Below are 20,932 nucleotides of genomic sequence, written 5' to 3'. Positions count from 1 at the left end.
GGGATTTTTGACCTTCACATCAGATAAAGCCAAGCCAAGAGAAGGAACTTGGCCCTGGTTTAGCCTAATTTATTCCCCCAGCTACTCTACAACACATTAACTTTATATTTCTTGATAGGTTCGTTCTATTCTATTCTCTTCATAGATGACACAATTATATTGCATTATTTAAATCAACTTAATTTCTCAATTACTTGTCGTCAAATAGCTGCCGTGAAGCTATGATTATGACACTTCATGTTACGTTATCATATCCTACAACCTGCTAGGTTATCTATTTTCATTTACATTTGTAAGAATTACTTTCCTGAATGATTGTCAGGTCACCCGTGGCCAGGCGACAACTGCACCCCCTTGGGGTCAGGGATGCACCACAGGGTGGTGAACCCTATAGCCGACTACTGCTAGCAGAGACGAAGTGTGAACCCAAGATCACCCAGGGCGCGGAGTCTAAGGCCCAGTTTTGTATTTACCAGAGCCCCGGATGGTGGGGATGGCCTTGGCCGCAACTGGATCCAGGTCGCGACCCCCGAGATTCCCTAGGTCACACTCCGCAGGGAGAGAGGGGAAGCAGCCAGCAGGACAAACGGTGGTGATGGGTAGGCCGAGGTCAGGGCAACAGGCAGACAAGGATAACCGTGGGACAGGCAAATGGTCAGGGGCACAGGCAAACAGCAGAAGTCAGGAACAAGCCAAAACGGTACACGGAAGGATGATCATAGCACTCTGCAAACAGGAACTAGCAAACTACACTGTTGAACAGCACTGCATACCTGTAGAGCAACAGTTAATAAAGACTTCCTGGGATGGCCTGGGTGGGGCCATACAGGAAGAGGAAGTGATAAAAAGGGAACCAGAACAGAGTCAAGCCTCTCATGAGCAGATGGAAACACAGGTAAGCTGCCAGACTATTGCATATCCATGACAATGATTATGCCTTTTTCTACTATACTATTGTACATGTTCTGTTAATGGAATATCGATATCTATTATATTATTGTACATGCTCTGTGGAATTTTGTTGATAATTATAAAATTCGAATAAAATATTTGAAACACAAAACAACATTTGCTTACATCAAAGATTTCAAATCCAGCAATATCCAGGACACCAATAAAGAACTGCCTTGGCTGCTTAGTGTCCAACATCTCATTGATACGTATGACCATCCAAAAGAACATCTTCTCATAGACTGCTTTGCCCAAGGCGCCAACATTGTTGTAGACCTGGAAAGAGGATAAAGAGACAAATGCAACTTTATATGTTTTTTTTTTTTTATTATTAGTTATTAATATTATTATTATTATTATTATTTATTATACACGATTTATATAGCGCCAACAGTTTACGCAGCGCTTTACAACACAAATACAGTACAGTTCAATACAGAAGGTACAGGAGGGCCCGGCTCGTAGAGCTTACATTCTAAAGGGAGGTACAAAAGGTAACAGCAATAATAATAGAGTTACAAAAGTAATAGAGCTACAAAACAATCATAAAATAAGAGGTCAGAAAAGCTTAGCAGGTCTGTTAAAACACCCATGTTGTTTATCTAATTTTGTTTCCTTTTTGCTTGTAAATTGCTTATAACCCCACCAAACATTACAACTTTTTGTTTTAGCAGAGACCCTAGGGAATAAAAAAAGCAATCGTTGCAACTTTTTATGTCACACGTAGTGGGGGCCCATCCATTAGGAGCGCCGGAGCTCCTCCCCCTCTATCCACAGCCGCCACCCCCATGCTGTAGCCATCACCGATGCCACGCTGGGCTCTGAATTATAGCGGTGTTTTTTTTTTTAAGCACTCAATTAAAGCCATAGGCTTTAATAGGCTTAAAATAGGGTGGACTCATGACGCAGAGCAACATGGACCTCCCCAGCAACAAGAGACCCACCGGCAACAATAGATCTCCCAGCAGCCAGCATTAATAGATCCCCCAGCACCCCTCGCCATTACATACATTCGGTGCTGGAGGTGCCGAGACTGCATTCCCCCCACGTCCCCCCCCCCCCCCCGAACAAAAGCCCTGTTCTTAGATAAGGCCACGTACCTGCTGCACAGTCTGCCCTTTGGTGACGTATTCATTCCCAACTTTGACCCTTGGGTAGCACAGAGCTTTCAGAAGATCTGCAGAGTTCAGACACATCAGGTAGGCCGCCTTATCAGCAACTGGAAGAAAAACAAACATATTTATCATTACAGGAATGAAAGTGTGCAATAGACATGTGCACTGCTGAAAAATTCGCTTGTTTTCGTTTCATTCGTTTATTTTTTAGTTTTTTCAGGTCATTTGTTATGATTGAAATTCGTTGTTTCGAAATGAATTCAGAAATTCGGAAAAATGTGAATTCGGTATGTTCCATTGATTTAGATGCGGTATTCGTTATTTCCATAATTAGAAAAAAATCAGAAAATAAGAATGAAAATCCGAAATAATAACTAACTAATTAAAGCTAACTATTAAATGATAGGTATTGGAATTTCCTTTCAAATTTGGCTGTTAGTGAACGTAACGAATACGAATTTATCCGAAGTTAGGAATTATCCGCGTGGCATAACATTTCCCCTTCCCGCCTGTGAAGGATGCTTCAGTTTAAATTCTCCCTGCTTGGTTAATGCTGTGTTAGAAGGTGATTTCATGTGTGACTCATCTCTCTGTTAATATGTTAAATAATGCTAGCTTTTGAAAGACCTTTAATTGTGTGATAACACTGTCTAAAACCTATTGATGCTCAGAGGTGTGAAGAGGTGTCAAGCGGCATGCGGAGACGAAACGTCTGCCTAGGAAACTCAGTGTGTGAAGGTGGTTTGTTTGATGCCATTAATTAAGGAATGTGCAGTGATTAGACATGATAATTATAGGCCGGTGCCGACCTGTCTAGAATGTTGTAGTAATTAGCCTTAGTGTGTGATTAGGGGGGGTGGAGATCTCATTGTTTCTTTAATGCCTGGTACTGTATATAAAGCTGAGAAGAAACCATTAAAGGCTGTCTCTTGTTCCAGCATTAACCTTGGCTTATGTGTGGATTATTGGGCCATCCCAGGGAGTTCTACTCATGGAATATTGGGGTGATTTGCTTTTATGGGGAGAAGGGAAGACTTTGACGGGGATATCATTCTAATACCGTCACACCGCCATTCCCCCCCTGGTGCCCCACCCACCTCACATGATACCACAGTGCCTAGGGTAGCCGCTCCTCCTGCCCACCCCTTGTCCCAGCCAGGACCCCCCTCCCCCTTCCTCTTCTCACATCTCCTCACCCTCTGTGCCTTCCGGCTCAGCTTGCTCCTCTCTTTGCTTTTGCTTGAACTTCATGTTTCCATAGTGCATGACGGCGCCGGTCAGCTTGTAGATGGAAAGTTTCTCCTCAGCGGTGAAGCCCAAGATGTCAATGGCGCTCTAGAACATTAGATTAGAACAGGAGAGTTACTGGAGCTGGAAGATGGTCTTCTCATCCATCACTCGCATAGATTGGTATAAAGAAAAAGATAATAACAGGAAATGTAATAGAAAAGGCTGATTAAACATGGCATCTCCAAGCAAGGTCTTTGGGTCATCCCCACACTACGGGACCATCTAAATCTCTTGCACCTATCAGATTCTAGAGTAGCCACACCTACTGCCAGCCTGATTTCTTTAGGCATGTGATTTATTTAGGCTCATTATATAATTCTTGGAAAATAAAGTGATTTCCTGAATTATGAAGAAATACATAAATTAAATAACAGCTATTTTATGTTATTCTGGAGTGTCTTGATTTAATAAAGCATGTAGGTCAAGCAGAGATACGTTCCAATGAAAAATGTAATTGATTCATAATTACCATTTTTAGGTGTGTACTAAGTAGAGGCCCTCTCTGTTTTTAACATTAGACAGGGTCAGTTTGGTTGTTTTGCAGGCTGGCTGGTATGTGTGCTGGGAAATCTTTTGTTGCTTATGATGTGCGTTGCTCTTCCACGTGCACCTTGCTGCAAAGGCTACATATAGGTTGGGTTTGTTGCCACTTGTTGCACCCTCTACCTAGTGTAGGCGCTAGAGTGAGATTGCTTTGTAGAGCAGGTAAATTTAGGCTGTTAGCTAGGCTTGTTTGTTTTGATCTGTGGGGCTGGGAGTGGCTCAGAGTAGGCTGGTGACTCAAGCCTCGTACACACGCTCGGTTTTCTCTGCAAGAACCAGCAAGAAAACTGCTGGCAGAGCTTTCTTGCCGAGTAAACCGAGCGTGTGTACGAGGCTTTCAAGGTTTCTCATCTGGAAATCTGGCCAGAATCTCGACGAGAAAAATAGAGATCCTGCTCTCTATTTTCCTGACGAGAAACCCGAGAGTGTGTATACTTACCTGTCGCCGTGGAAACCCGCGCATGCTCAAAATGACTTTGACGCATGCGCGGTAGCTTCCACGGAATAGGTAGGGTGAAGCAAGATGGCGGCGCCGGCATAGAATGTCACAAGCGCATGCTCGTCGTATGCAATGACGTCACCGCGTTCTTGTCTTTCAAATGAACCACGGTTCTTTTGAAAGGACTGTGTGTACACTTGGGCGGAAAGAGATTCTTGCCAAGAATCTCGTCAGGAAAAAAGTTTTTTTTCCTGACGAGATTCTGGCCCGTGTGTACGAGGTCTCACAGACAGCATCATCTTTCTGTTACCTCCCTCCTGCCTCTAGAACAGGGATGGCCAACCAGTGGCCCGTGAAGCCCTCTGATGTGGCTCGCGACCTCCTTCTCTGGAATGGAGGGTTGGCAAGCCCAGATTGCAGGTTGCCGACCTGCCATACCACAGCATCAGTGTTGTGAATGAAGCTGGTGGTAGAGGAAGAAAGCGGCTGCAGAGCAGAACCCCACAAGCCGATGCGTCCTCTACAGCGCTGTCTTTTGCCACAGGTGGAGTCTATGGCAAAGTTCAGCTAACCCGCAGTATAGACACAGGTGCACTACGCTGCACCCGCGGTGTGGGTAAACTGCAGCACATCAGTGTGAAAGCAGTCTTAAGCCCTTTTCACACGATCGGCCTGACCAAATGGGACCCTTAATTCACCTCTATAGAGCGACTGATGTCCGTTTACGCCCGCCTACCTCCAATCCGAAAAACAAAAGAGAATTCATCCCCTTTCATCTGGGCGGATCGGAGGGCCTATAGAGTAGCCGCGACCTGATATCTGCCCGCTCCACTCATTGTGGCCCTCGACTGGTTACCAAGTTTCTTAAGTGGCCCTCACTCTTCAAAAGGTTGGGCACCTTTGTTCTAGAAGCTTCTAGAAGGAAGGAGGGGAAGAAGGGTTGAGCTATTCGGGGTGTTCTAAGGAGCCCTGACCAAACCCGAACCTGGATTGGAAGGGGGGCAGGCCTCCTTAAATACCTAGAGTCAGCCCAGCTGGGGAGGAGTTGTTCGGGTGGAAGAACTGGAGATGCAGTGTTAGGCTGTCAGGGCCTTGGAGGGAGCCCCCCAATCTGGGGGGGGGGTGACCTTGGGCAGGGGCTCAGAGCTGTGAAGGAACCCCACACAACCCAAGGGGTGTCCTGAACAGGAGCAAGAGAGGACAGCGGGGAATACTGCCGGGCAAGTCTCCAGGAGGGATCCACCAGGTGTCGTGATCAGCGAACATACATAGTGTCTGAGGTTGTGACTTGAGGGCTATATCATGCTAAGAGAAGCTGCTTTGAGTTAAATGACTACAAAGAGATCCGAGCTGCCTCTTCCAGTAATGGGAATTCCTTGTTTGATCTCTACTTTGAGACAATTTTACATTAAAGTTCTTCCTGGACTTACATCAGTGGCCAACAGCTCATCAGCATCATCAATGCTTGCCACGGTGATCTCCCCTTGGCTGACGAATGGGAAGTCATAGGGGTTGGTGGTGATCAGAAGCATGTCTGGAGGACAGATAACATATATATTTAATACAAAAGCCATTGTTGTTTGCTATAAATGTCAGTTATTTTTTTGACCGCTTGTATGAAACATTAGCACTAGTGCTCCTCAATATCTACCTTCATAAACCCAGCTGATGAGGGTCTGTTTTATGGCACAAGAAAACATCCAGTCTCAGTAAAAGGAGCATTTAACCCTCATGCCGCGTACACACGGTCGTTTTCTGCGATGTAAAAAAACGACGTTTTTAAAATTTAATTGACCGTGTGTGGGAGAAAACGACGTTTTATGTCTTCTGAAAAACAACCAAAAAAAATTGAAGCATGCTTCAATTTTATGTGTCGTTTTTCAAAACGTCGTTTTTGACTTCACAGAAATTGACCGTGTGTAGCAAAAAACGACTTTTCAAACGACGTTTTTACACCCGCGCATGCCCAGAAGCTAGTTATGAAGCGAGCTTCAATGGAAAAACGTGGTGAACGTAACCTCGCTTTGCTAGAGCACTGTGAAAAAACGATGGTGTGTAGGCAACATCGTTTTTGAAAATTGAAGTTTCAAAAACGTCGTTTTTTTACTTCACAGAAAACGTCGTTTTTTTACATCGCAGAAAACGACCGTGTGTACGCGGCATCAGAAGTCATTACAACTAGGGATGAGCTTGGGTTCAATCTGAACCCAATAGGAAGTGGTCTGTGCCAAGCCAACCAACGTCTGGCAGGGGATTCCAGCGCACTGCACCAGCACATAACCAAAGGGGTGGGATTGCTTGTGACATCATTGATCTAATGATAGCTATGTGACCCAGTATAGTCATGCAGCCCTAAGTCAATGATGTCAGAAGTGTCCTTGCCCCTTTGTGTTTCGGGGGAAAAGATTCAGGGCAGGAAATCCCCCACCAGCAGCTGATTGGCCCGCCACTGACAGTTTTATTTTAAGTTTGGCCGAACGTGGGTGTCACATGCTTTGGACTGCAGGAGAACCATCGTCCGGAGAACTGAAAAATTTTGTTTTCGGAATTTCGTTTTCGTCTGAAAAATTGATTTATTTCCCGAAATTCGTTTTTATTTATTGTGTTTTGATAAAAAATGCATTCGTCCGAAAAGCCTTATTAAGGTCGAATCCGTCATTGAAGGCTTATGGTGTCCGCCGAATGTTCTAAGAAGATTTGACGAAGCAGCTAAACTACGACGCGGCAATCGTACATTTTCGGTCGAATGTTCTGCCCACAAGCTATAGTAGAATTCTAATGTTGTATGACACTAGTAATAATTATATTTATTCATTATTATTACTAGTCAACCAACATTAGAATTCTTCTAGGGCAGCGCATTTGACCATAAATTGTATGTTTTTAGCTGCTTCGTCGAATCTTCATGTCTCTATAATGTCGAATCTTTTCTCTCTATGTCGAATAAGGTTAGGCACATACAATCGCTAATGTTACCGTCATGTCGAATCTTCATGTCTCTAAAATGTTAAAACAAGATTGGTTAAACCCACAAGTGCTTTTTTTTTACCACTACTCTTCCTTTATATTGGCTTTTGGAATTTGCAAATGCAGCAATTTAGAAATCAGATAAAAGATTTAGGGCTGAAAAACACTTTTTCATAGAGTGCATTTTATATTCAACTCTATAGATCAGACCAAAATGAGGGACAAATGAGGAGGAAAGAGGGACAGAGGGACATTGCTCCAAATCAGGGACAGTCCCTCGAAATCAGGGACAGTTGGGAGCTATGTATTATCTCCCTGATATATTTTGCTCTAGGAATGGGATCCATAACATGAGAGGCAGCAAACACTTCGGAATACTGATCGCTGAACACAAAGTTCCTTACCGATTAGCTCCGGCTTCTTGTTGGAACAAATCTGGTAGAAGATGTGGTAGCTTCTCTCCGCTTTCAGTTGGAAGGTGACTCTGGATTTCTCCAGCAGGTCTAATAAAAACAAGCATTTCATAAACAATCACAAAAACCAATGTCCATCAAGACCAACTTTTCACAAACTCCTCTGTTTTTTTTGGGGGGGGGGGGGGTATAAATATTAAAGTATAACTAAAGGCAAACCTTTTTTTTTCTAGTTTTGGACAGATTGGAGAGCGATTGGAACACCCATTAGGTTTTTATTGCCATCTATTCCCCCGCTAGGGATATTCATCCTCTCTATCTGTCCTGTTTACCATTATCATTGAAAGTAAAAGTAAAGAAACACACACATTTTTAGCTTATCCCCAGAAAGGTAATTTTCCAATGGGGACACTAGTTCTGGTAACCTGGAAGTCCCCAAGGAATTTCCTTAATTTACTGAGATTATCTCTCACTTCCTGTTTTGGCTATGGGACAGGAAGTGAAGGTATATCTACCCAATCGGACACAGGCAGGTGAGAGATCAGGTGGCTCCGCGGGGGGTGAGAGAGCGGACGCCTCCGCGGGTGGCTCCGCAGGCAGACTGGGCGGCTCGGTTTGTGGGCAGGTGGGCGTGTGGCTCAGTGTGTGAGCGGGTGAGAACAGGCTAGGTGTGAGTGGGTGGCTGGCCCAGTGCCAACCCAAGACATTGTGCTGCCTGGTACCAAGAATGAAATGCTGCCCCCCAAAAAAAATTACGCCCACCAAAATGCCCCCACATCCATTATTTTATATCATGATAACTAAAGTGGACCTATCATGGCTCTATACATGTATATAGGAGTATAAAGAGGACCTGTTATGGTTGTTTACATGTATAGGAGTATAAAAAGGACCTGTTATGGCTCTTATTCATGTAATTAGCCCCACAGTGGAGGGAAGAGCGGAACGGGAGGAGCAGTGGGGCAGCAATTAGCCCCACAGTGGAGTGGAGAGCGGAGCTGGTGGAATGGGATGTCGGGCAGGCAGCAATTTGCCGCCCCCCTGAAACTGTTGTCTGGTACAATGGTACCATCGGGTCCCATGGTAGGGCCGACCCTGGGCTGGCCAATCGGAGAGCTGGCGGGCAGGGGAGCAGAGAGATGACATCATCTCTCACCGCCCCCGCATCCTTGCAGTAACTTCCGCCCTCATTGTGCAGGCAGCGTGGGCAGCAGAGAGATTACGTTATCTCTCTGCTGCCTGACTCTGGGACAAAGAAGCAAGAGACAAGCAAAACACCACCGTAGCAGGCACGTGACAATCCGCAATGTGTGGCAGGTGACGTGGCAAGTGACAATTCGCAAGGTGTGGCAAGTGACGTGGCAAGTGACAATCCGCAAGGTCTGGTAGATGATGTGGCAAGTGACAGTACTCAAGGTGTGACAGGTGACGTGGCAAGTGACAATCCGCATCTGGTGGCAGTTGACGTAGCAAGTGACAATCCGCAAGGTGTGGAAGGTGACGTGGCAAGTGACAGTCCGCAACGTGTGGCAGGTGATGTGGCAAGTGATAACCCGCAACATGTGGCAAGTGACAATCCGCAGCATGTGGCAGGTCACAATCTGCATCTGGTGGCAGGCAAGTGACAATCCGCAATGTGTGGCAGGCGACGGTGGCAAGTGACACGCTCAGGGCTCCCACTGATTCAGCATTATGGTGAGTTGAACCATTTCATTTTATATTACAATGTAATAATAGAAATAATGCGCTTCAATCATCCTGTCACCATAACAACCATGGTGCCGGGATGTTTGAAGCGCCAACATCGGCCATTTGTTGGAAGTACCAATAAATATTGTTCTTCAACCAACTGGAGCTACCAAGACTTTCTATTCACACATTTTCTTCTCACTCACTTCCACGAGTACAGGTGTGTCAGTTTTTATGATAAGAAAGGCACATTTTGTGAGAATTCCTGAATACAAGAAATACGTCTGACCGAAAACATGGTGGAAAAAAAATCCCATAGTTTGTTAATGGCTGCCCCCAAATTGCTAAGACTGGGATTATCACAATGGTTGGCTTACATGTCTCAATATCAGCAGAGGCCAGCTTTCCATTGGTGGCAAAGTGGATTCTGATGAATTTACCCTACAAGATAAAGAAATGGAAATCCAGATTTAATCGACTAAAGACAACAACCTTCTGCAAGAATATAGAAAGTCAAAAGTTGGAGATAAAGAGCTTCAAACCTTCTTGGGATATTTCAACTTGTAGCAGTTGAAAAGGTCTAGGCGGGGCCGGTGCAAGGATTTTGCCAACTCAGGCGAAGGTGCATTTTGCCGCCCCCCCACAGGCGCGCACACACACCATACAATATATATGTATATATATCACACCCCCCTCCACTAACTACAGACCGCCCTCCCGCAGTATGGATCCCCCTCACTAAGAACAGACCCCCTTCCTCAGTACAGACCACCCTCCGTTAGTATAGACCCCCTCCCTCAGTACAGACACCCCATCAGTGTAGAATCCCCCCTCTTAGTGCAGACACCCCGCCTTTAGTGCAGACCCCCCATCAGTATAGATTTCCCCCTTTAGTGCAGACCCCCCATCAATATAGATTTCCCCCCTTTGGTGCAGACCCCCCACTAGTATAGAATCCCCCTTAGTGCAGACCTCCACAGTATAGACACCCCCCCCCCATAGTGCAGACTTCCCCATCAATATAGACACCCCCATCAGTATAGAAACCCCCCTTAGAACAGATCCCCGTAGTATAGACACCCCCCTTAGTTCAGACCCACCATCAGCATAGGCACCCCTCTCCCCTCCCATAGCGCCCCCCCCCCCCCCACATGAGTAATAAAGTGTACAGTACAGACCTCAGAACAGCGCGGCAGCAGACGTATACACACAGCGGTGTGTGTCCCTCGGCTCCTCATCCTCATTGTATGTAAAGAGCGAGGAGGAGGCGCTGGCGGCTTCAGTCCGCTCCACCGAAACAGAGCGAGGGCAGTGGGCGGTGATAGCGGTGCCGCTATTCACGAGTGTCGCCCCCCGCACCCACCTAGCAACGCCCGTGTCGGGCGGGCGACTGTGTCCCGGTCAATTTTCCGCCCTGGGCGGCGCTGGCGCCGTAAGGGAAGTGCCCATGTTGCCTTGCGCTGGCGCCGGCCCTGGCTCTAGGTCAGTGATGGCGAACCTTGGCACCCCAGATGTTTTGGAACTACATTTCCCATGATGCTCACCTATACTGCAGAGTGCATGAGCATCATGGGAAATGTAGTTTCAAAACATCTGGGGTGCCAAGGTTCACCATCACTGGTCTGGGTTAAAGGGGTGGTCCAGCTTTAAGATTTTTTTTTTAAAAGTCAGCAGCTACAAACACTGTAGCTGCTGACTTTTAATAAGCACACTTACCTGTCCAAGGTGCCCGCCATGTCGGCCGCCCAAGGCCGATCCGTCGATCGAGGCAGGTACCGGCGCCGCCATCCTCACTAAGGGAAACAGGCATTGGCCTTGCGGCTTCACTTCTCGTTTCCTACTGCGCATTTTATTGGTTGAACTAGATAGACTCAACTTTTTTTTTTCAGCCTGGCTAACTATGCAACTGTTTGTGACAACATAACTTACAAAGCGGGAAGAGTTGTCATTCCTGACGGTCTTGGCGTTACCAAAGGCCTCCAGCAGAGGGTTGGCCTGGATGATTTGATCCTCCAGAGTCCCCTATAGAAAACATATAGAGTTAGTAATTATAGGTAATATTAGTCATATTTATCTGTTATTCAGGTTGGTGATTTGGCTTAGGTAATAGAAATTCACAAAAATATAGTTCTGTCCAATATCTGACCATATCATGGAATTGTACACATTATACCTTGCTAAAGGAATTATCTATACATTATATTTTCCTATGTAAATTATTTATACGTTATACCTTGCTCTGTGAGTGGTCTATACATTACTATGTGAATAATCTATACATAATAACTTGCTATGGGAATTGCATAAACACAATGGGGATTATTTACGAAAGGCAAACCCACTTTGCACTACAAGTGCACTTTCAAGTGCAGTCGCTGTAAATCTGAGGGGGACGTGCAAGGATAATTAAAAAACATAATTTTAGCTTGCACATGATTGGATGATAAAACCAGCAGAGCTTCCCCTCATTTCAGATCTTCCCCTCAGATCTATAGTGACTGCACTTCCACAGTGGATTTGCCTTTTGTAAATAACCCCCTATATCTTGCTGTGTGAATGGTCTATAAATTATACCCTGCTATGTCAATGGTATATGCATTATACCTTTCTATGTGAATGGTCTATATTCAGGGCTGGACTTTATCCAGACCGGCCCACTTTAATTTTGCAAACACGCACAAAAACAGTATATATACTATACGCAATTGCGCAACAAAAATCCTCCCTCTTACATCAGAGTCCCTAGAGAGCCCCCTTATATCAGGGTCCCCAGAGAGACCCCCCCCCTTACATCAAGGTGCCCAGAGATCCCCCCTTACATCAGGGTTCCCAGAGAGCCCCCCTTACATCAGGGTCCCCAGAGAACACCCTTACATCAGGGTGCCCAGAGAGCCCCCCTTACATCAGAGTCCAAAGAGAGCCCCTACTTACATCAGGGTCCCCAGAAAGCACCCTTACATCAGAGTCCCCAGAATGCCCCCCCCCCCAACTTTAGAGTCCCAGAGAGCCCTCCTTAAATCAGAGTCCCTAGAGAGCCCCCTTATATCAGGGTCCCCAGAGAGACCCCCTCCCCTTACATCAGGGTCCCAGAGAGCCCCCCTTACATCAGGGTCCCCAGAGAGCCCCCCTTACATTAGGGTCCCCAGAGAGCCCCCTCCTTACTTTAGGGTCCCCAGAGAACACCCTTACATCAGGGTCCCCAGAGAGACCCCCCTTACATCAGGGTCCCCAGAAAGACCCCCTTACATCAGGGTCCCCAGAGAGACCCCCCTTACATTAGGATCCCCAGAGTGACCCCCCTTACATCAGAGTCCCCAAAGAGCTTTCTCCTTACATCAGAGTCCCCAGAGAGCCCCCCCTTACATCAGAGTCCACAGAGAGCCCCTACTTACATCAGGGTCCCCAGAGAGCACCCTTACATCAGAGTCCCCAGAATGCCCCCCCAACGTTAGAGTCCCCAGAGAGCCCCTCCTTACATCAGGGTCCCCAGAGAGCCTCCCACTTACATTAGAGTCCTTAGAGAGCCTCCCCCTTACATCAGGGTCCCGAGAGAGCCTCCCCCTTACATCGGGGTCCCCAGAGAGCTCCTCCTTACTTCAGGGTCCCCAGAAAGCCCCCCCTTACATCAGAGTCCCCAGAGAGCCCCCCGCCTTACATCAGAGTCCCCAGAGAGCCCCCCACTTACACCAGGATCCCCAGAGAGCCCCCCACTTTTAGATCCAAGAAGTGTCTGGCGCCCAATGACTTTCACCATCTTTGCACCCACTATGCCTCACAACCCACCACACATTGAAGGATGTCAACTATCTTTGGCCTTGGAGATCCTCATTACCACAAGAGGTAAAAGACCTTGCTGCTACGTATATATATATAAATTATAACTTGCTATGTGTCTGGTCTATACACTATACCTTGCTTTTTGCATTAGCGTCTTCCTTCTTTTTATCACCAACAGCGGCAATTGTTGCGAAGTACTGGATGACACGTTTCGTGTTCACAGTTTTTCCGGCACCGGATTCTCCACTGGCAGAGAAAGAATAATACGGTGTCACTTGGCCAGCCAGTAGACAGGTACCCATTAATGGACAACTACATACAAAACTGAAAAGAAATCCTAAAGATAATCTGTCACCATAATCATACAGGGCAAAGGGCCAGGTCCTCTTGAAAACCCATTTCACCACTGATACCGTATTTCCCCGCTATTTCGTTTATCTGTTAGAACTCTTATAAATAACCGGTGAATCCAGAGGGTGAACATGTGACTTTCTCCTCTCCCTCCCAAGATTCAGTGCTTAGTCCTAAGCAGCCAATCACCAGGCCCGCACACTGTCACATGGGAAGGGGAGGAGAGCATTCACCCTGTGTAAGCTCTGAATCTGATGCAGGGGTGACTGACAACTCATGCGGCTGCCGGCAGGGCCAATCCTAGGGTCACAGACGCCTGGGTGCAGAAATATTTCTGGCGCCCCCACATGGTCAGAGACTGCAGACATAGTACAGGATATGGTCAGAGACTCCAGACATACTACGGGAGATGCTCAGAGACTGCAGACATACTACAGAAGATGCTCAGAGACTGCAGACATACTACAGAAGATGCTCAGAGACTGCAGACATACTACAGGAGATGGTTAGAGACTGCAGACATACTACAGGAGATGGTCAGAGACTGCAGACATACTACAGGAGATGCTCAAAGACTCCAGACATACTACAGGAGATGCTCAGAGACTGCAGACATACTACAGGGGATGCTCAGAGACTGCCGCTATGGTCTCCGGCTGCTTCGCTCTCCTCCTCTGACAGGAGGAGGGAGGGAGGGTGGACTTGGGCAGGAAACACAGCGGCGGCACCGTCTCTCCTCTTCTAAACCGCTCCTGTCAGTTGCCGGTGGAGAGAGCTGCCTCTGGAGGAGGAGAAGGAGGTGGAAGGGAAGCACTCCCACTTCTGTGGCTCCTGGGTGCGCTGCACCCCGTGCACCTGCCCAGGATCGGCCCTGGCTGCCGGGCATTAGGAGATTGTGGGGCCCCTGGGCAAAAGGAGATTGTGGGGCCACACAGTATACATACACACACACACATACAGTATACATACACACAATATACACACACAGTATACATACACACATACAGTATACATACACAGTATACACACACAGACACACAATATACACACACAGTATACACACACAATATACACACACAGTATACATACACACAGGGCTGCTGTTAGAAATTGTGGGGCCCAGTACAGCCTACCTGCAGGGCCCCCCCTCAAATATAAAAAAATAAAACCATTTTCACAATAAATATACTAAAATCATTCTTAGCGGACACAAAGAGAAGCCGTGTGAAATAGTTTTTAACATTTTTGAACAAAAACATAAATTTAAAAAAAAAGTTGAAATGTTTTAAAATTATTTTATTTTACAATTTTTACAAATATTTTTTTTTACAATTTTCAATTCTTTTTACAAGGGATTAAAACAATACAGGGTTAAAATTTGTTCTTTTTTTTTAACGGGACAAGGAAGCCGGCAGTTGTGTCTGTGTCTCTCCCTGCAACAGCTAAAAGTCAGCGGGAGGGTTTTCAGCAGAGAGCCGCACAGGGCATCCTGTAATTTCCCCTCCTTCCCTCTGGTGTTTGGGCCCCCCTGTGTGCCTGGGCCCCCTACTGGAGGACTGGTGGCCCCCCCCTATCAGCGGCCCTGCGAAAAGGTACTGGAGAGGCGTGGCCGCTATAATCTTGGGATTTTCAAAAAAACACAGATTTTTACATACTGTCCCTGGTTTTACTGAGGCTGGCAGCCCTGATGGGGCCCCCTAGTGGCATGGGGCCCTCGGGCAGTGCCCGAATGGTCAGTCCGCCCCTGGTCTGATGCCATCTAGCATGGAGGTCACAGGTATTAGACCTGGGGTTAAACATATTAGCGCCACTTCTTATTTGTTGTTATAAAAGCTGCAAATCTACTGTTTAGCAATTCCCCAATTCATAAAAAAAGGAATATTATAAGAGTGTATAAGAGTGTACTTACGTGATGAGGATAGACTGGTTTTCGCGATCTGGAGAAGAAAGAGAGAACTGTAATTATTTCACAAAAAGTTTTGTAAATGTTTAGCCATGATTCATATAAACAGTACATAAAATGTGTTCGTTTTGGGGTTTTATATTTATGTTTTCTATTCTTGTGACATTGTTACTCCTAACAAGAACCCACATAGCAAGCCATTGAAAACAGTTTCCTCGTCGAAAAATGTACACACGACCGGTTTCCTCAGCAAAAAAAAAATCCCAGCAAGTTTCTTGCTGGTTTTTGCCGAGAAACTCGGTCGTGTGTACGAGGCCTGAGACAACTCCCAACATATCCTCTACTGTGTAAGACAACTCCCAACATATCCTCTACTGTGTAAGACAACTCCCAACATTATCTACTGTGTGAGACAACTCCCAACATATCCTCTACTGTGTAAGACAACTCCCAACATTATCTACTGTGTGAGACAACTCCCAACATATCCTCTACTGTGTAAGACAACTCCCAACATTATCTACTGTGTGAGACAACTCCCAACATATCCTCTACTGTGTAAGAAAACTCCCAACATATCCTCTACTGTGTAAGACAACTCCCAACATTATCTACTGTGTGAGACAACTCCCAACATATCCTCTACTGTGTAAGACAACTCCCAACATTATCTACTGTGTGAGACAACTCCCAACATATCCTCTACTGTGTAAGACAACTCCCAACATTATCTACTGTGTGAGACAACTCCCAACATATCCTCTACTGTGTAAGAAAACTCCCAACATATCCTCTACTGTGTGAGACAACTCCCAACATTATCTACTGTGTGAGACAACTCCCAACATATCCTCTACTGTGTAAGACAACTCCCAACATTATCTACTGTGCTGGAGACAACTGGGTAGGAGGAAGAAAGGATGGATAGATGAAAGACAGGATAGATAGATAGATGGAAGACAGAATAGATGGATGGATGGATGGATGGATGGAAGAAAGGATGGATAGATGGAAGACAGGATAGATAGATGGAAGACAGGATAGATGGATGGATGGATGGAAGAAAGGATGGATAGATGGAAGACAGGATAGATAGATGGAAGACAGGATAGATGGATGGATGGAAGAAAGGATGGATAGATGGAAGACAGGATAGATGGATGGAAGACAGGATAGATGGATGGATGGATGGATGGATGGATGGAAGAAAGGATGGATAGATGGAAGACAGGATAGATGGATGGAAGACAGGATAGATGGATGGAAGACAGGATAGATGGATGGAAGACAGGATAGATGGATGGATGGATGGATGGAAGAAAGGATGGATAGATGGAAGACAGGATAGATGGATGGAAGACAGGATAGATAGATAGATAGATAGATAGATAGATAGATAGATAGATAGATAGATAGATAGATAGATAGATAGATAGATAGATGGAAGACAGGATAGATGGATGAAAGACAGGATAGATGGATGGAAGACAGGATAGATGGATGGAAGACAGGATAGATGGATGGAAGGCAGGATAGATGGATGGAAGACAGGATAGATGGATGGAAGACAGGATAGATGGATGGAAGACAGGATAGATGGATGGATGGATTAGGAAGCAGGAATCGCTGTGACTCACCAGTCAGCATGGCCTGATAGGCATTGTCAGAGATGGAGAAGATGTGGGGTGGAGCCTCCTGTCGCTTCTTGCCGCGGTAGGCATTGACCACCTCAGGGTTGTACACGGGGAGCCACTTGTAGGGGTTGACAGTGACACAGAAGAGGCCAGAGTAGGTCTGGAAAATAGAGAATAGTAAAATAACGGACCTTTTCCTCAATTCAGAAAGCTAACACACAAGGGTAAAGATATTCATTTTTCAAAAAGATATGAAAATGACGGTCACCTGGCTAAAATAGAGCACCTTACACTTACATATGGCCCTTATAAATCAAACAAGTTCTTCTACATAAGTTCACAGTTGCAAACTGTAAAATTTCTGTTTTACTTTGTTTGTTTGAGTGCTGGCAGCTTTCTTTATCATTTGGGCTTTAGCGCGTATTGTTTATTCCCACTGAATCCAGGACAATTCCACTCCCAATCATGGGCGTCCGCTGAATTTTTTTCAGGGAGGGGCGCTTCGGCGATACACAGTCGCATTTAACCGTTTCTTCAAACGCTAGCAGGGGTTAAACGTGCCCCACTAGCGTCCGAATAGCGCAGCTAAAACAATGGTAAAGCACCACTTTTTAGCGGCGCTTTACCGATAACGCGGCCAGCTGGCAATTTGAAATAGCTTGAGATAATTCATCTTCACTCCATGCCCATATAAATATAGCCTAGAGAATGTACAGACCCCCCCCCTTCAGCACAGATGGACCCTCCTCCCCCCCACCCCATTTAGTATCTCAGATCAGCCATCGGTGCGGCACAGGCACAGCAAATTCCCTCCCCCTGTGTACACATAAACACTGGAGGGGGAGGCGGCTTCACTCTGCTCGCTGTGCCTGTGTGACATGCGGCCCGGGACCGCTCAGACAGCCCGCAGCCGCAAAACTCTTCAACACCTTCTTGATTTTCCAGGGGGGGGGGTCAATTGCCCCCCCTTGCCCTATGGAGCGGATGCCCATGCTCCCAATGGCCACAGTCTGGCCCCCCTAAATTCTGGAGGATAGTATACTGGCCCTTTGTTTAGAAAGTTTGGAGCCCCCCTGCTCTAGTAGAAAGTTGGATGGAGTTGGGTTGCTCAGACTACTACAGATAACTATTTAGCATGGCTGCTAACTCAGTGCATTGATATATTATTTTGTAAATTGAATTCGGCTGCTGACGCACACTTCCCACAATGCTTCCTGTGCGCTCCAAAGACTTACGTAGATCATCCAGGCTGCGTAACGTTCTTTGAGGTTATACAGGACGGCCGGCTCGTTCAGGTGAGTCATCATGGCCATGTCTTCAATCTTATCGAACTTAGGTGGATTCATGGGGAAGGTTTGGTCATCCTTCACTGTTAGAGTCTAAAGGAAAATAAGGGAATTAAAGACGCTGCACAATAAGCATACAACAAGCAGCTGATTGACTGTGGTGGGAGTCCACGCCCATTGCTCTTAGTATTTGGGGTATGTACCTGTCCGCCTTCGGTCTTCACAGTCGCCTTCCCTCCTTCCTTGCTGGTCAGCGTGCCCTTCGCATACGACTCTTTAGGGTCCACTACAAACACACAGGTCCTGGCGTCGAACGGCTTGTTCTGGGCTGCAATCCGCTCCTTCTCACCTTTCCTGAGGAAGGGCGCAGCCAGCCCGTACACCGCCATCTCTGCGTCTGAACTCATGGTTCCGGATTATGGGCGGGATTTCTCTGTCTAAAGTAAGAGACATTAAAGTCAGCGTGCCACATTGCCAATCCCATCGACATCTCAATCCTCCAGTCCTGTCTTAATGTATGGGCACCGCTGGGCATTGCCCAGAGGCCTCAGGGGGGGCCCCCATGATAATCTTGCATTACATATTTGCCAACTAGCACGGGTTTGCCGTTAGTCGCGCTTTTTACTAAGCTGTTCCGGGATGGCCCGGGCAGCATCCCAGAACCTGTATTATGCCCTCCTGACTACCCTTGTACCTTGCCCTTCTGCACCCTCATTTCTGTGCCCTTTTTGTTGATTGGTCTTTGATTTATGGCATGTTTTCTTCCTGTTTAAAATCAATTTAAAGTAGTATTAAATATATGTTTAATTCCATCAACTATTTATACTTTAATTCTTGGGAGTCGGTGCGAAAAATTGGGGCAGACTGGTAGGGGCCCCAGTGCGTTACTTTGCCCAGGGACCCATGATGCTATTAAGACGGCCCTGCCATCCACCACAGTAGAAGTAGGTAAACCCCAAACAGGAAGAAGGAAGGAGCCTGGAAGGAACTCATGTATTCTCCAAGCAATAGTAGAGAGTGACTGGGTGTCCTGTGTGCCGCACAGCAAGTCAAGACCTGCTGTATGATAGTGAATGGCATTCTCAGCCTGGACCCCCCGCCATGCCACACCTCCAACGTGTTTCACTAACTTATGATTTCCCCATGAGTAAGCTCCGGTAGGTGGAGTGAAATGCGTTAGGGAGTGGCCTGGCGGGGGGTCCAGGCTGAGAATGCCATTCACTATGAAAGGGCAGGTCTTGACTTGATGCGCGGCTCCCAGGACACCTAGGCCCAGATTCACAGAGAGCAAGGCGCACATTACGCCGCCGTAGAGCAAACACTGTACTCCACGCCAACGTAGCGCGGAGAGGCAAGCATTGCATTCAGCAAGCCAGTGTTCCCAACGTTGCGCCAGAGTGGCGTAGGTTTCGAAGGCACACGCCGGCGTAGGTGGAAGTGGGCGTGACCCCATGCAAATGATGGGCCGAGCGCCAGACAGGTACGTATCACAAACTGCACATGCGCCGTGACGTGGACGCATACACAGCACCCCCCTGCGCCTGCTCACAACCACGTCGGCACAACTGCCTAAGCTACGTCAGATCACCGTGTACGTCATGACAACGTACGCCCAGCCAACGCACAATACGCCGGCTTGTGTTCCCTGGTGCAGACCTGTGCATGTCTGTTGCTGGGTTGCACGTCATTTATGGGGAATAACTTTACGCCGGACGTACAACTTACGCGCATCTCGCGTAGCATGCGCCGGGCACACGCACGTTCGTGAATCGGCGTATTTCCCTCATTTGCATGTTTGAATGGCTAATCAATGGGAGCGGCAACATGCACCCAGCCCATATGTGCGCCCACCCTACGCCGGCGTGTGCAAGCTACGTCGGCGGTGGGTGTAGCCTGTTTTTAGACGCAAGTTGGTTCGTGGGTCTGCCGCACACATACGCCGGCGCACATTGGCACTTACGTCGGTGTAACGTGTTAAACGTCGGCGTAAGTGCTTTGTGAATCTGAGCCCTAGTCTCTCTCTACCATTGCTTGGAGCATAGATGAGCTCCTGGCCAGCTCTCACAGCGGTGGGCACAGGACTCACACACATATCCTTGGTTCACAGAGTGACAACACAGAAGCACAGTTGGTAGACTGGGAAATAGCGCTGTCACCCGGTAACAGGAAGTGCCTGAAAAAAGACCTTTACGGCAGGATCGCCGTGGATTATTCTAATGAAAGCTGCAGATTTTAAAAGTTTGAAAGGACATTACCATACTAAAGCTTTTATAAGATCTCTGTCATCGGATTTACATCTACTTTAATTATTATATTGCAGACCTGATGATGACGCCCTTTCATGGAGCTGACAATATGAAGCCTTCTCTGTCTGCCCCCCCCCCCCCCCACCTTTCCCTACCCTATTAAAATATATTAACTGCATAATCTTGATGAAGAATATTAAGTTGATGGCAAAGATGAAAAACAAGGGTGGCAGGTAATCATCAATAGATATTTTCGTTGTATGGCAATTCAGTTTTTTAAGATTCTAAATTTAGTGATGGAATCCATTTAAAGAGATCTTCTGCCTTG

General features: G+C 46.7%; 1 protein-coding gene across 1 annotated transcript in view; it reads right to left on the bottom strand.

Annotated features, from left to right (window-relative positions):
- LOC120918956 (myosin heavy chain, skeletal muscle, adult) overlaps positions 1-18,791 on the bottom strand; it is a 55,353-nt gene extending 36,562 nt beyond the window's left edge. Inside the window, exons 1-12 of the mRNA XM_040330874.1 lie at positions 18,562-18,791; positions 18,308-18,451; positions 17,076-17,232; positions 15,445-15,472; positions 13,319-13,430; positions 11,337-11,429; positions 9,785-9,848; positions 7,710-7,808; positions 5,769-5,872; positions 3,263-3,401; positions 2,052-2,170; positions 1,078-1,227 (exon numbers count right to left, since the gene is read on the bottom strand). Coding sequence (XP_040186808.1) covers positions 1,078-1,227; positions 2,052-2,170; positions 3,263-3,401; positions 5,769-5,872; positions 7,710-7,808; positions 9,785-9,848; positions 11,337-11,429; positions 13,319-13,430; positions 15,445-15,472; positions 17,076-17,232; positions 18,308-18,451; positions 18,562-18,765 — 1,413 coding nt within the window. The 5' untranslated portion in view covers positions 18,766-18,791. The remainder of the gene's footprint in view (positions 1-1,077; positions 1,228-2,051; positions 2,171-3,262; positions 3,402-5,768; positions 5,873-7,709; positions 7,809-9,784; positions 9,849-11,336; positions 11,430-13,318; positions 13,431-15,444; positions 15,473-17,075; positions 17,233-18,307; positions 18,452-18,561) is intronic.
- Between the last annotated feature and the right edge of the window lie 2,141 nt (positions 18,792-20,932).

The sequence above is a fragment of the Rana temporaria genome, chromosome 12 (assembly GCF_905171775.1).
Source record: "Rana temporaria chromosome 12, aRanTem1.1, whole genome shotgun sequence".
Classification (NCBI taxonomy): domain Eukaryota; kingdom Metazoa; phylum Chordata; class Amphibia; order Anura; family Ranidae; genus Rana; species Rana temporaria.
This window is presented reverse-complemented; position numbering and strand designations above follow the sequence as displayed.